We start from the raw sequence: 17,296 nt of genomic DNA on the forward strand, positions 1-17,296 counted from the left end.
TGGTTTCTGTTCGTTTTAACAAACAGTAGATTTAGCCTTGACGATGGTCTCGAACACATTTCAGGTAAGATGAAGAAAATGGCTAAACTTACGGCCATAAGCGAGTGAGTGGTTGTTAACTAATTTCGTAATGTACTGTGACGCTGTGGTCAATTTTCCCAAGTGCGTAACGAGATGTCTGTAGGATGTACGTGTATAAACCCTCACACACAGTTGTTATTGCTTTGTTTTGTGCAATGAATAATTTTTGCCTAAAGGAGGAGGTATCCTAGAATGTTGTATTGTAATGCTATGAGACACTAGTGAATGAATGAAAATATGTTAACGTACTGACATTTATATCGCAAAAGTTGGTAGTTACGGCAAATGTAGCTGAACCTAAACGCTGGAGCTGAGCTGCTAGCGTATGTTCCAGTTAGTTTTTCATCGATGTACACGCCTACGAACGTAGGCCACTCCACGCTGTTTATTATTTCTTGTTGATATACTACGTTAATATGAGATGGGATATTTTTGACAGTATGGTACAAGACTACATGAGATGTGTTTTCAGAGTTTAAAGCTAACCCATTGGTGCAGAAAAGTCACTTTCGCATTAACACTTACTATTTTCTCTGTAGTTGCTTCGTTGTTTGGTTTCAAACCAGTGATTCTATAATCTGCCAGCAGGATTGCCCGATTCAAATAAAATGGCAAATCATTAACATAAAGAAAGAACATAGTGGGCCACTCATCGAACTTTGTGAGACTCCCAGGGCAATTCTGATGCAGATGATGTGATGTCCCCCTTCGTATTACTCGAATAGCCTAGGCCTACTTTCTGCAATGGTTTCCTAAAAAAGAACTAAGCCAGGGCTCACCTAATCGAACAATCATCCAAAGTAAATCGTGTTCCTTCTTGTCACAGACGTGTGTGAAAAATTGGTGTAAGAAAGTATGTAGTGAAAGACGGTTAAAATTATTTTTCGAGAGGTTTTTGATCAAATTTTGAAATGTGGGTCTTTTACGCAAATTGTTTTCGAGAGACAAGTTCGAAACCGCTAAAATTTATTGAATTTGGTGTAACTAGGAAGGTAAAAGGATCACGTATGATACACAGTTATTAAGATGCTGAAATTATGCGTACCTACAAATATGTATAGTTCCCTACTGAAAGTCGTTTCTGAAGATTGTGTGTTGCAAATTTCAGGAATTTTTCATCAGAGTGACATACTTCTCATGCCTATTACTATACTTTTCAACATAAAAAATCAGAAGGAAGGGTGTTCTGTTCAGTGATTCAAAAAAGAAAGAACATTAGGACTTTGTTTTTATAAAATAGATCTGATGATGGTCATTATAGACCGAAACAGGTAATCTGTTAACAAAAAAAGTGACCATAGACGTAAATTAAAGGAAACTTATTAGAAAGAACATAAATAAAAATATATTTGTTTCATTTCATAACTATTAGCTAGTGTACGCCAAATCATCTTCAGTTCACATAATATATATCCATGGCATTCTAAAATGTATTCCTTCTTTGATACAAGTTATTAATGGAGAATATTGTGTTCGGAATGTATGTCGGCGATCAGTGTTTGTGCTTGCACTGGAGCCAGCAAACTTCCTAAAATATTTTCATTGAGTATCTAAGCAAACATCCGCATGAAGTGATTACGAATAAACTGAAGGTGGTCAACTTAGTCTCATGAATTCGACAGTTTCCTCTGTGTTCCTCGATTATGTCTAGAATTTTTCCAAGTCCCCATTGGTTATTGTAAATAGTTGCAATGAACATTTCTTCTTTATAGTGAAAGAGGCATTGGTTTCCAAGCACAGGGTGAACGCGTATGAATTTAGTACGTGATGAAACACCCTTTATCAGCACCTGTTTTAACTCAGTGGTGTGAAAAAATTATTGGTATTGTCCCAGAAATGGTAGAAGCAGATTCATAACATTTTTGTAACATATTTGTGAATTTTGCTATCTCCTCTTTTTTAACGTAAACTGGTTGTATTCCTGTAATATGAGTTTTGGCAAATGTAAACAGATCTTTTGGACTTAAAATGTGATTGTCTGTCGGACGCTGTGAACTTAATATATTGGTTAAACGTAATGGACCACCAACTTCATCACATGTATTTTTTGCCATAACTAGTGGCAAAAAATTCCATTCTATTGGCACAAATTTACAACAAAGTTCTTACGTTTTTGTATTTGCAGAACTGTCATCACTTTAAGTGACTGACACATTGGTTAGAAACAGCCCGAAAAGCTTGTAAGCGTGCTAAAGGGTCGGTTGTACAGAGAAATAAATGTTAAGAAAAAAAAAAATTCAGTACGTTTCTCCGTTTCCGAGTTAATTCAAACGATCCCACGCCAAAAGTATGCTTCATTTGGTTTCCTATAACCGATATAAAAATTAGAGGTGGGACGGTAGTAAGGATCGAACCCGAGCCAAAGGCTCAGCAGTCTCTGAGCTATGAGACGGATTTACACTAATGACTGTATCTGGTTTCAGTTTGCGCGCACAACGGCCGGATGAACAATCTTGATTAACTCTGAAATACCGCAACGTATCGATATATTTTTTTTCCGAAGAATTATTTGTCAGCACCACCTACTCTACAACAACCTTAGAAACTTTTCCGACTGTTCCCGACCACCCTGTATAGGTAAGAGCGATTTTCTGGAAATTGTAGAAGGTATTGGTATCAAGCTGCAAACAATTGTACAATACAGTGACACTCTTTCGTAGCACATAACAAAAGAGTGAAGGGTAATCTGAATGTTGCACCAGTGAAATCCTTGCGCAGCATTGCAAAACGTGTACTTTTCTGCAAAATCCACCATAATAATGTATGAAGTGCCACAAAGTGTTTCCTTACTTGATTTTAATTAGTGACTCAGAGATTACGATATTTAATGATTTTATGTAAAGTTGAAGCTGTTGGGTGAAACACTCAATAAATTCCTCAACTGTCTTCATTAAAGGGTCCAATGTAAATCGATCAGATTGGATCAAGTGCTTGAAAATAGCATTTTCAGTATCTAGTGGAGGAGGATTGAAGCTTCAGGTGGGGGGGGGGGGGCAAAAATAATAATAATAATAATAATAATAATAATAATAAGAAAATGCAGTTCTTATTCTTTAGTACACACAACATCAATGCAGTGTGCATTCCCCAACTCAGTGAATTCCAATCTATCTACCCCTCTATAACACATAATTAGAATACCAAGACAAGTGTATGTAATAAAATTATAAACAGCCGACCAGTTGCAATGGATAAAGAAATTCTTTACCTAGGTTTCAACAAATAGAAATTAGTCTCCTTCAGAAGGTAGCAATTTTACATTAGTAAGGACTAATATACCATCGCTGTTTTTACAATTGTCGGCATAGATCCATGTGTCAAAAATAAAATATAGCCCTAGAATTACGGTTTGTCAGTTGTGAGCGCTGCAAGATCCATGAGCTATTTTATATTTACGTGACAAACCCTACTTCTAGGGCTATATTTTATCTGTGACATATGGATCTATGCCGACAATTGTAAAAATGGCGATGGTACATTAGTTAGTCCTTACTAATGTAAAATTGCTACCTTCTGAAGGAGACTAATTTCTATTTGTTGAAACCTAGGTAAAGAATTTCTTTATTCATTGCAACTGGTCGGCTGTTTATAATTTTATTACGTGAAACCGTTGCTGTTGTGCAGCTATGTTTAAGATATACAAGTGTATGTATCATTACTGTATTTAAGTGGTGTCTATAGTAATCTACACAACTTGCGTATGACGTTTGCAAGAGACATCAGCTTGATGGCCTATAGGCACAAAATGTAAATAAACAAACAAACAAACAAAAATCACTTAACACTCTCATTTCTAGTATTGTCTGTGAGTGCTGCTGCTAGATCAACTTCCTCATTATTCCATGTATGTTTTTATACCATTTGAAGCATTAATCATTAAAGTGTTACTGAAAAACTATGAGATCTAGCAAGAAAGGGAAAACACCCTTCTCTTCATTGTCATTCCCTTTCATCTGTGCAGAATCACGGTAACCAATTATACGTAGTGCCGTTCAGCATTTTCAGATTAAACCCGTTTTACTTTGAATGCCCTTCTTATATGTAAGCTAGGAGAAGGTATGATGACAGACATTATGTGAAACAAAAAATCCAAAAATTAAGATGATGTAACTTGTGATTTTGGTGAAAAAATCCTGAAGATTTGAAATAATGTTTAAAAAACAGATTTGAAAATATACGTGTGCACAATTCCAGCATTTTAATAACTGTATATTGTAGTTGATCCTTTTACCTTTCCAGTGATAGTTGCTGGAAAAAATTTTCTGGTAGAATATTATGGTTGAACAATAAAATGCTTTCAGTAGTCACAGGTCACCAGTGATGATACTTCATTGTTTAAAGATTTTATTATTTGCTAAGTAATTATGTGAACAGTTGATTCTACTAAGTAGAGTTGCCCTTCTGAAATCCAAAATGTGGTTGGCCAAGTATCCAACTACTAAGGGGTAGAGTTACAAACCTGGAGTCCATTACTTTCTCAAAAATAGTTAGTAAATGATGTAAGGAGTGACACTGAGCAATGGTTACTGAAATCTTTGGAATCAGGGTAATTAAATTGTGCAATCGTTGAAAAAGCTCCCTCCAGCATCCATACGCCCTTTTATGTCAGTGGCATTTATGTGCTGAAAGTCGTGGTTAAGTTCATGTTCCGTTGGCTGCAAGAGTATCTGATTCTTCTTCATCATGTCAGTTATTAACATCTTCAAAATTCTGAGGCATATCTTCCACACATCTTTCTGCATTGTTGTCCAGGTATTTAAGTTTTCTTTTTATCCTCTTTTTTGTTGTTGTTGTTGTTGTTGTTGTTGTGGAGGTTCCTTTTCCTTCATTTCCTCTGAAGTCGTGAATATTCCAAAAACAATTTTACATTGTTCCAAATACCAAAATCTGTAACCATTGGGATTGTAACCAATAACCAATCACATAGTACTTTTATGTCCATTTTAAACCTGCTAGTCAATAATTTCTGAATGAGCAAGTGTGCGATGCATCCACACGCATGTAGCTTTTTCGAATGATGTTTCTATCCATACCGCAGTGCTGCTGGACTGTCTCCATTTACAGTCTAGAAATATCTAATTTCTTGTCGTACTTTTTAAGTCATTACTAGGTGCCTTGTCTTGTGCAGTTAGCATTGGTGCTGTGCTCCGTTATAACTATATATTCTCTCTATATCATTCTGTATAAACTGGCCTTTCAACTTGCTCTATTCTGACCCCATGGAATCGTGTGTTACTTCTTCATTTTTGATAATGCTACTGACAGGTATTGTTTTTTAGGCTCTGAGGTCATACTTGGATCATATCAGTGAGTTGCAGAGAAGGTTGAGAATACTAGTCTCTTCTCTTGGAGTTTCAACGAATCTCTGTCTGCGGCTTTGTCCCCAGAACAGATTGTGTCCCCTTGGTTGTGAGTCAAGTGGAAGGCTTGAACTAGAGACTCTGAGAGTTCTGTGAGAAACTAGGCTGTGACTTCCTTGATTTGTGCCATGTGGTTGAAGGATCTCTCCAAATAGATCAGATATGCACTGCATATCACAGGCAGCTACCTAAGTAGTCAACTGTGTATGGGGTGCATGCAAGGGTTCCTTAGATTGGGTGGCTCCATCCAATCCAGATAATTATAGCTGTGAGAAACCCAGAAGTGTCAGTGTAAGATTAAAAGGTGAGAGTAGCAAAATACTAATGGTTAACTCGTGAAGCATTCGCCACAAAATGCCAAAGTTAGAAGTGCTCCTGAAAAACACCATAGCACACATACTAGGCACAGAAAGCTGGTTAAAACCTGAAGTCATAGTAGTATGGTCTTTGGGGGAAATTTAATTATATTCCTAAAGGATAGGGAAATGATGGAAATGGAGGTGGTGCATTTTTTGCAGTAGACAAGAAACTCAAATCCTCCAAGACAGAAGTTGAAGCTGCACATGATATTGTTTGGGCAAGATTCAGTATCAAGGGTATATAAGGGCCCTTCTTGATCACTGGGTTGTCCTAATGTAACTGAAAACTTAAGAGAAAATCTCGGTTTGCTTTTACTTAAGTTCAACAACCGCACTTTAATCATTGGAAAAGACATGTAATCATCTAACAGTCAATAAGAATGATTATAGTTTTGTTAGTGTTGGGAAAGACAATAAATCCTCTGAAATGTTACTAAATGCCTTCTCTGAAAACTAGCTGGAACACACAATTAGGAAACCCAATCATGACGGAATATATTATATCTCATGGCAGCAAACAGACCTGACCTCTTTGAGGAAGTTCGCATGGAAGCTGGTATCAGTGACAATGAGGCAGTTATATTTGCTAAACTGAACAGAGAAAGAGAGGTGTCATGTCTCAGTGAGGAACTTGTTGAAGTTTTAGCTCATAACAGGAGTGTGTAAAGGAATTATGGATCATGTTATAAAGAATAGTTGACCGTGCAATTGGTAGATATGTACCCAGAAGAAAAATTCGTAATGGGAGAGATCCTCAGCGGTATACAGTCATTGTAAAGAAAGAGAGATTGCTCCATAATAGGTATAATCCAAAGCATAGGGCTGTGGATAGAGAGGTGCTGAATGAAACGTTTAATGGTCAAGAGAGCAATACATGAAGCCTTCAGTGACAACTGTAGCAAAATATTGGCAAATAATCCATTACACAACCCCAAGAAATTCTGATCATATGTAAAGACTGTTAGTGGTACCAAAGTTAGTGTCAGCCGCTCATGGATGAGACAGGAAATGAAACTGATAGTAGCAAACAAACAGCTGCAATGCCTAATTCTGTTTTCAATTCTCCTTTACAAAGGAAAGCTCAGGAATATTTCCCCAATTTAATTCTCATACCAGTGGACAGATGGCTGAAATAGATATTAGTTCAGTGACATTGACAAACAGTAGAAATTGAACAAAGCTCAAGGGCCTGATAGTATCCCTGTCAGATTCTGTACCCAATTTTTGGTTGAGTTTAGCCCTTCTCTTACCTGATCTATCATAGATCCCTTGAACAAAACACTATGCCTTGTAGCTGTAGCACGGGCCACACCTGTCTACAAGAAGGTTAGCAGAAGCGATCCACAAAACCTCCGTTCAATATCCTTGACATCCATTTGGTGTATAATCTTAGAACACATTCTGAGCTCAAACATAATGAGGTATCTCAAACAGAAGGATCTCCTCCATGCCAACCAGCATGGATTTCAAAAACAGCTCATGTGAAACCGAACTCGCACTTTTCCTGCATGAGATCCTGAAAGCCGTGTAACATGGCAGTCAGGTAGGTGCTGTATTTCTAGATTTCTGAAAGCATTTGACTCAGTGCCACACCAATGCTTATTATCAAAAGTGTGATCAGATGCTATATCATGTGAAATACGTGACTAGTTTGGGAATTTCCTGGTAGGGAGGATGCAGCAAGTTACCTTGGATGGAGTGTCATCGACAGATTAGAAGTAACTTTGGGTGTACCCCAGCAAAGTGTGTTGGATCACTTGCTCTTCATGTTGCACATTAATGATCTTGTGGGCAATGTTAACAGTAACCATAGACTTTCTGTTGATGATGCAGTAATCTACAACGAAATAAAGTCTGAACAAATCTGTACAGATATTCAGTCGGACCTTGATAAGATTTCAATGTGATGCAATAATTGGCTACGGGCTTTAAATGTTCAAAAATGTAAAATTGTGCACCTCATAAAATGAAAAACTTGGTGTCCTATGAATCTAATATTAACGAGTCACAGATGTAATTTGTAAACTTGTACAAATACTTATGTGGAACATTTAATAGGGACATAAAGTGGAACGGTCACGTAGGCTCAGGTATGGGTATAGCAAGTGGTGTATTGGTAGAATACTATGGAATTGTACTCAGGAGATTACTTACAGATCACTTGTGTGACCCATCCTAGAATATTGTTAAAGTGTCTGGTACCTACACCAAATAAGACTAGTAGAGGATATTCAACATATACAGAGAATGGCAGTGCAAATGGTCACAGTTTTAGGTTTGTTTGACCTGTGGGACTGTGTCAGAAAGATGTAAAAAGGAAATGAATTGGCAGGCTTTTGAAGATAGGTCCTACATAAACTATCCCAAGAATGTCTGGTTACAAAGTTTCAGGAACCAACTTTAAATGGTGACTTGAGAATATACAACCACTCCCTGCATATCACCCTCGTAGGGATCATGAGGATAAGATTAGATTGATTACAGCATGCACAGTTGCATTCAATCAATCATTTTTTGTGCACTCCATACGTGAATGGAACAAGAAAAGCACTAAATGGTGCAATGGGATGTACTCTTTCCACTGTACCGTGGTTCAGGGAGTGTAGATGTAAGTGAAATGCTGGGATGGCAGCCAAGTATAAAGTGTATCATTTCCGAGGAATAAGTGAGTGATTTTGAACAAAAGCAGTAATAGATGAGCAGCTCAACAGTGTGTATTTTAGGATTTGCAAGGACGGGGAATAATGGTTTTGTATGTCTTTTTTTAATTTAATTTTTGACAAAATAATTTAATTGGATAGATGAAAAATACCCACCAAGCGGCGTCAGAACACACACATAAAAGTAGGCTACAACTAGACAAGCTTTTGAAGCCAGTGGCTTCTTCTTCAGGCATAAGGGTTGAAGGGGACTGCATCAGATGAGATTTGATGGTCCGAGGGCTTAAAGATGGAAGACTTGGTAATATGCAAGACGGGGTGTCTTCTGGGTGACTTTCTTGAAATCTATCCCTTTTCCTATACCTCTCCAGTCCTTTTCCTTCACCCCTCTTTCTTCCCCTTCAGCTCTTCTGCCTGAAGGAGCCACTGGCTCCAAAAGCTTGCATGATGATAACCTTCTTTTATGTGTGTGTTCTGCCGATGTTTGGTGAGTAGATTTTTTTATCTATCCTATTGAATTATTTTTTTAAATTTGTGCTTTAGATTTTCTAACTACTAGAGCTTGTGTAAATGAAGTTCAAATAGGACATCAGAAATGTGAAAGGGATGCAATTTACAGGGTGACAGTGATGTTGACAACAAAAGGACCAAGTGTCGGGTGCATCAGTGAACTATTTTAATATATTGGAAGTGTTTGAAATTATAGGGAAATCGATGTTAGCTTGTGCTATAGAAAGGAAAATTCAAATGTTTTTGTGTGTTATATTGATTTTTAACTTGGGAAATGATGACAAAGGATCTAAAATATGATACATATTTCAGGTATTGAAAATGTTATCTGTGGACTAGGAGGGAAGACAAACTTTTCTCTAACTTCAATGGAAACAGGATATTTTGCTTATACAAGAGAGAAGAAACTTCTTAAAGAAGTTTGTATATCTGTGATAATTTCAACAGTTTTTGAAGACAGTCATGTGTATGCCTGTTAGAAAAATGGAAACATTGATATGTGAAACATGTGGATGTTGAGTGCAATTTTAGACGTCGGTAAACAAGCATTTTGGAAAATTCTATCTGTAACCTGTGTATATTTTTATGTCAGTTCTGAAACATTATAGGTAATAAGAATCATTACTTTTAAAGCCCACACAATGGATTTATCACGTGTTTTAGGAAAACTTAAACATTGTCAAGAAAATAGAGGAACACTTGTTGTTTAACAAAAATGACCTCTTGTTATTGCTAAAAATTGAGTAATACTTAATATAATTGAAGTAAGAATGATGATGCTTACTTAACCAAAGCTTGCTTAAGGTTTTCTTTAGTGATGTGTTTTGTGTTTATAAATGTTATATATTTTACTAACTGTGACGTTTCTTACAGGAATCACTGACTGCTATAAGTCCTATCCAGTCCGGCAGATCAACTCCTCGCTTGCCACGTCCGAAGAGGGATATTGACGGCAATCAAACTGTAAGCAGTGGATCCGCATCACTGAGGCCAAACCGCTTTGGATTCAGAGGGCCCTCTCTCACCAACAAGGTTGCAGACGTCAACCGTGACATTCCCATTGTATCACCCATCACTACTAACAGCCATACAACTAGCAGCAACAACAATAACAACAACAATAATAACAGCAACATTAATAACAACAACAGTGGCACTGTTGAAACAGATAGCCAAGGAAGTGAGAAACCTAGGTCCAAAGGAGGAGGGCGAAATCCACAGTCTGGTATACCGAGGTAAGTTCTTAAAGTTGTTTCGGTGTTCTGTTCATATATACTGTTTAAGAGTGATTTTATAACAAACTGTACAAACACATTTTCCTCTTAAAAGTTTTCTTGCATGACTTGTTATTTAATATGTCATGTTGTAAAACACAAAGCAATGTATAATGCTTCTTGTCCTTTCCTCTTTACTCTAATATAATTGTTACATACTAAAGAGAAGAAGTGCATTTACTGGCCAGTTAAAAACAGAACAAAATAACAGAATAAGGGGGTGTGGGAGAGGGGGCGCTTGGCATTCAACATCCTGGGCTTGCATGCCCTTCTCCTCGTGATAAGGGAAATGATTTAAGACGATGTTGTTGTATGTGCAGCAAAGTTAAGAATACGATCTTAAAAGGTGTCACAATAAGAGGGAAGGAAAGTTGCTACTTGCCGTATAGCAGAGATGCTGAGTTGCGATAGGCACAATAAAAAGATTCACACAATCATAGCTTTCGGCCATTAAGGCCTTTGTCAGAATGCTGGTGTCACTGTAGTGTGGATCCTTTCGTAAAATGACAGAACACTGCTACTTTTTACTTGTAATTATGAGTGATTTGAAAATCACGTGAAATACAGATGTTACGTGCGTGCTGGACAACGATACATAGTCGAAATTAGCTAATCACACGATTAAACAAACATCGCATTACAGACTACTGTGGATCACATTTACGTTTATCACATTTACGTTTATTACATTCGTACATGATTTGGAGGTGTAGAGGGTGTGAAAGTTAGTACACAAAGCTGCAATCACTGGCAGCAACAATGGCTCTAACTGAGCTTGGGACAAAATTGAACTGGGCTTGGATGACAGATAAGGAGACATTGTTTGAAGCTGCTTCAACTCTGTGATAGTCCTTCAACTCTGTGATAGTCCTTCAGTAGTAGCGACAGGCAAGTGATGGGTTGCCAGTCATTTGATGTCCCTTGACTAAATAGAAAGAAAAAGCAATCAAAAATTTCTTGATTAAATGTTTTCAGTGTATGAGAGATCTTAAGGACATGCTGGACAGGGCAACAGTCATACAAAACTTCCTGTCGCTCTGTACTTTCAGTGTCCAAGTTGGTGACTCCAATAGTTACATCCATATAGAGGAGATTGGAGTCCCGCAGGGCTCTGTATTGAGTCTCTCTCTATTTTTAGTGGCCATTAACGGTCTAGCAGCAGCTGTCGGGCCCTCCGTCTCACCTTCTCCGTATGTAGACGACTTCTGCATTTCGTACTGCTGCTCCACTACTGTTGTTGCTGAGCGGAGCCTCCAGGGAGCCATCCGCAAGGTGCAGTCAGGGGCTCTAGCCCACGACTTCCAGTTTTCAGCCGCAAAGTCGCATATCATGCACTTCTGTTGGCGTCATATCGTTCATCCGCAACTCGCACTTTACCTTAATGACGATCCACTCACTGTAGTGGAGACATTTCAGTTCCTAGGACTGGTTTTCGACGCTCAATTGACTTGGCTCCCTTATCTTTGTCAGCTTAAGCAGAAGTGCTGGCAGCAACTCAATGCCCTCAGTTGCCTGAGCAACACCAATTGGGGTGCAGATCGCTGTACGCTGCTGCAGCTCTACAGAGCCCTTGTCCAATCCCGAATTGACTATGGGAGTGTGGTTTATGGTTCGGCTGCACCTTCAGCATTGCATTTACTCGACCCTGTGCACGGCTGTGGGGTTCGATTAGTGACAGGAGCTTTTAGGACAAATCCGGTGACCAGCATACTGGTGGAGGCTGGTGTCCCTCCATTGCAGATCAGACGTGCCCAACTGCTCACCATTTACGCAGCACTCATTCATAGTTCCCCTGAGGATCCGAATTACCGTCTCCTTTTCCCGCCTGCGGCCCAGATGGGAGCTAACAATTGTGGTTTGCGTGCGGTCCCTTTTCTCCATACCGGAGTCCTTCCCTTTACCACCTCTACTTGCGGTCCGTTCACGTACGCCTCCATGGTGTACGCCTTGGCCGCAGCTTCGTCTGCACCTTTTGCATGGCCCTAAGGACTCCGTTAACCCCGCTGCCCTCTGCTGTCACTTTCTCTCAATTCTTGACGTGTTCTGGGCCTCTGAAGTGGTTTAGACTGACGGCTCAATGGCTGATGGTCATGTAGGCTTCGCATATGTTCATGGAGGACATATTGAGCACCACTCCTTGCCATTTGGCTGCAGTGTTTTCACTGCAGAGCTGGCGGCCATATCTCACGCTCTTGAGTACATCCGCTCATGCCCTGACGAGTCATTTCTTCTGTGTACTGACTCATTGAGCAACTGACAAACTATTGACTAGTGCTACCTTCGCCACCCTCTGGTAGCATCCATTCAGAAGTCCACCTATGCCCTGGAACAGTCCCGCCGTTCCGTGGTGTTTGTGTGGACCCCAGGACATGTCAGGATCCCCGGCAATGAACTTGCCAACAGGCTGGCCAAACAGGCAATGCGGAAACCGCTTCTGGAGATAGGCATCTCCGAAGCTGACCGGCGTTCTGTCTTACACCGCAAGGTTTTCCGGCTTTGGGAGATGGAATGGCATAACAGCATGCACAACAAACTGTGTGTCATTAAGGAGACTATGAATGTGTGGAAGTCTTCCGTGCAGGCCTCTCGAAGGGATTCAGTTGTTCTCTGCCGGCTCCGCATTGACCATACGTGGCTAACGCATGGTTACCTACTCTGTTGCGAGGACTCACCTCAGTGTTGCTGTGGCTCCCAAGTGACAGTCGCCCAGCCGTTGCTGGACCGCCCACTTTTAGCCAATCTGTGGCAGACTTTCAACTTTCCCAGCACCCAGCATTTGGAAAACGACACATTGCTACACACCATATAGTGGAGATACTGAGTTGCAGACAGACACAACAAAAAGACTGCTTAACAAGTGATTTTTTTATTTTTATTTTTTATTTTTTTAGCAAAAGGAGCGTCTAAAGTAGATAAAAACACACACACACACACACACACACACACACACACACACACACACACAGAGAGAGAGAGAGAGATTTATTTCACTTAAGTGCAGTTTGCCTTTGCAGCCAGATCAGTGGTCACAAGACCTCAATGATAAGGCACAGCCACTATCCTTAATACATAAGAAATGTAAACCCTGTTCTCTAAATCACTCGCTATGTGAACCAGAGGTGATCATGCTGTGTACCCAGTGGTATCCCGTACCATCACACCCGGTGCTGGGACCGTTTGACGGTGACAAATGCAGTCTGACAATGCTTGCTCTCCTTGAAGCACCCACATATAGATACCTCCATTCTGATGCTGTATGGAAAACTAGGAGCCTTGTAAAAACCTGATGTGGTGCCACATGATGTTGTTGGGCACACCACTATCAACACGCCAGTCTTGCTGCTGCATAAAGGAAAGCTGCAACAATAGTCACTATGCGATAGTCCATGGTGCTGCAGTCATTGTTGCACTGCCTTTGTGGAGACTTATGTTGCAGCGAAGCAATTTATTTCCTGACTTGTAGTATGTGATGTGGTTGTATGAGCTTGCTAGGTTTAAGAAAACTCATGTCTACCTTCTTGGACATTAGTTGTGTGGGGCCATTGAGATTCTGCATGATATTGAATACGGCTCTCCTGAACCCATTAATTCCATATTCACATAACGGTTGTGGTATCTAGGGCAACATGAGCAGCAATACTGCACAACTGCGATAGGTCATTATTCTCATGCTGTGGTTTTCCTACACACGCTTATGTGTTTGTATGGGGCATAAACAATTCTACAAACAGCCAACACTCATATGTGGTTCCTGAATCAGAAACTTTCTGCATAGTCTTTCCACAGGGTGACAATTCTTCTGGAAAACCTGGAATTTTCAGAGAATTGCATTTTACCTGGAAAAACCAGGGAAAGCTCGGGGAATTTCAGAAATTTCATAAAATCTCAGGCAATCCTGTATTTTTAATCTAGCAATGAAGTTAAATTTTATTTAGCTTCAAAAACCATACATTTTAATATACTTAATATTTCAAGGTGTGTCATTTATATGGATATTACTCCATATAATACATCAATGTTTAAAAAACAATGGTTAAACTCCTACTTACGGCTGGTATATAGCTCAGCTGAGAAGAAAGAAGTCGTTATTATGGTATGCTGCCCCTCGCCCCCCCCCCTCCGCTCACCATTAATTTATCAGGAGCTTCTTGACACCATCTTCCTTGTTATATCTGGAATCCTCAGATAATTTTTTTTTTTTTCCCTAGTTTGAGTAGCCATGCTTTTCCATAGGTTTACAGACTGTATGTACCTACTTCATGCAGTTGTGCTGAAATTCTAATCATATGCATATCCAAGCAGGTACTGCATGCCAGTTTAACATTTGTTCATTTTGTCTTCAATGTGGTGCAATTTTAATGGCTAACAGTATAGAAATTGGAAAGTTGTAATTCAGTAATGCTTATAAAGTGATGTATAAAACTTGTCATAAAGGAAGTTAATGTACTAGACATTTATTTGCTCCATGCATAATGTTGTATAGTAAATGAGACTGTAATGAAGTCTGCCTGTTTAGCTTGAAAAGTTCTCTTTTTTAATCCATTTTACTCTCTCTCACTTGAAATGCTATTTTACGTATTAGGATAGAAGACTGCGCTCTAGTGAAAGTCAAGACATCATCTTTATTTCCAGTTGCTGTTCACCAATTTTATTTGTAAAGTCAAGATAATTGCAAGCATGTTGGAATTAAAGTAAAAGTTTCTCTAAACATTAAGTACTATAAAGATACAATTTTTTTTAGTATGTTATAAAACAATTTATGATGGATTTACCTCCACACATTAATGCAATTGAGCACCACTTGTAAGAGTAATATTACCATGTCATTTAATTTTTGATTGATCTAAGGAATGTGAACCTTAAACTAGGAATTCATCAAGAGAGAGAAAATATGATTTGAATGCAAATAAAGGTCTTAAACTGTGACAATAAAACTAATACAGTATTTGGCTTCCAGAAGGGACATAACAGCTTCAGGAGCTTGTGTAAAGGAAAAGGTCTTAATTAATGACTCAGTTAATTAATTAATTCACTCACTCACTTGCATGCTATAAAGATTTCCGTAAGTTATGGAAATCAGGGAATTTCAAATGTCTCAGGGAAACTTGAGGGAAATTCGGGAAAAAAAACACTGAAAAATCTCTTTTTTACTCAATAGATGAAATGTTTTGCTTACAGAGATGCCCACACATTGTCACTGGCTGGACACAGCCGAGGAGCTGCTGGGTGTTGTCCGCCCCCTTCCCTACTCCTTCCTACCTACGACTTCTCCCCTCCTCAGATCTCCACCAGCTTGCAGTCAGTGATACCACCACTGCTTGTTGTTACCCAGGCAGCTGCCAATGAGAACAGCAGTAATGTGCGAGGAGTGGTTTCTTTGGATCTGAGTATTTGCACTAGTTATCCATTTCATGGCTTGATCACCACGGTCTCAGTTCATACCCTACAGCCATGAATAGTTGACCACACAAGTGGATTATGCAGTGGGCCAGTTCCTACCTCTGGTTGGTAGGGTCTGCTGATCTGAAGCCCGTTTGTTTCTCACTAACATGCAGTCTCACCCATAAGATCTTATCTTTCCGATCTGTTCATTTAAAATTGGAGTTAACAATATGTTCATAAATGCAGAAGTCCTTACTTTTTTGCTCAACAACCAAAATTTTCTTATCCTTCAGCTCTGGAAATTTGTTTGGAGAAAACGCTAAAATTGTCTGGAAATCAGGAAATTGTGAGGGTAATTTCATGTAGGGAACCTGTCTAGCTACTGTCTAGCTGTAAAAGATATGTAAACAGAATTAAAGATATTATCACATCTTGTATCCAAATTAGAGAACAGTGCTCAAAATTTAAAACCCACTTGATGAAACTTTGTAATGTTCTTGCAGTGGCATCTTAATCATCTTATTTATGTCATTAGTTGTTTGTATTTGCTGATTTTTACTACAGACCGAAGGAAGCAGTAAGCAGTATACCAGTGCCTGACAGCAACAGACAAGTAAAGCGATCAGCCATTCCACAGCCAAATAATGCTACATGTGCTACACGCTTCACTCTGCAGACAACTCTCTTACCAAAACCTCAGTACCCTGTCAGGCTGACGTCTGTGGATGCCGAGGAAACGGAGTCCCTTGCTCCTTCAAAGAATGCCAAGACGGCAGCCAATAAGAAGAGAGCAGGTCGTATGGGCTCTGGATCCTCTGGCAGCCGAGAGGATGGCTCTGATTCAGGGATTGGTAAGTGTGCTCACAGCTACATTTCGCATTTTATTCTGCCCCTCAGAACTGATGTATCAGTGTGTAAAGAAAAAAATCCAATTATCTATTTGTTTAGTTTATATCTGATTTTCTCTTCGTGTTCAGAGCAAGAGTTAATTCTCAACTGTGAAAAGATAGTAATGATGGAAAACATTTGCCTCTTTGCCATAGCAGTTCATTTGAGCCTAATTATATGACTCTCTCATGGTTTATCATTAGGTGAATAATGAATATGAAAAAAATGAAATGCAGGTTGCATAGATCTTCTAACACAGTATATTCTTGTAGCTGGTTCCAGGTTTAGGGGCATATGTAGGTAAGGCACAGATCTGTTTGTGGTCTACATTTGGAGGGTGTTGCATATTTGTAAAGAAAGACCTTAGTAAGAACATCAATATACTGAGTAAAGTTTTGTTCATCAGTGCAGGGATGCCATCTACAGGTGACTAGATTATAGGGGAGCGAGGTAGTGCTTGCTGTGTGCATGGTATTTTCGATAAAGCCACATGTACCCCCCAGGTTGTTCTAAATGACACACACCTATGGGAGCTCATCATTTGTCTGCTGAGTACGAGCTTAGTGAATCTGGATTTCTTGAGCAGGGGACTGGCGAGCACCACCAGCCCTTTGCAACCATAAGCTCTGGGTATTCTGCAGTGACCACCATGCAGTGCAGTGGTGGAATGTTGTGTGTTGCAGGGAACAGGGGTCTTGGTTTTACTACCCAGATTGTGAGAATGGTACAGATCTCTCAAAAAAAAACTCAATCTCAAGGTGTGCTGCACACCAATGAGAGGC

At 39.4% G+C, this 17,296-nt stretch overlaps 1 protein-coding gene across 6 annotated transcripts in view; it reads left to right on the forward strand.

The window, feature by feature from the left end:
• Positions 1 to 17,296, forward strand: part of LOC124613943 — a 596,835-nt gene that overhangs the window by 301,229 nt on the left and 278,310 nt on the right. For all 6 annotated transcript variants that reach the window (XM_047142701.1, XM_047142711.1, XM_047142747.1 and 3 more), the window contains exons 3-4: positions 9,844 to 10,205; positions 16,191 to 16,477. In XM_047142701.1, coding sequence (XP_046998657.1) covers positions 9,844 to 10,205; positions 16,191 to 16,477 — 649 coding nt within the window. The remainder of the gene's footprint in view (positions 1 to 9,843; positions 10,206 to 16,190; positions 16,478 to 17,296) is intronic.

Source organism: Schistocerca americana, chromosome 1, assembly GCF_021461395.2.
Source record: "Schistocerca americana isolate TAMUIC-IGC-003095 chromosome 1, iqSchAmer2.1, whole genome shotgun sequence".
NCBI classification, from domain to species: Eukaryota; Metazoa; Arthropoda; class Insecta; order Orthoptera; family Acrididae; genus Schistocerca; species Schistocerca americana.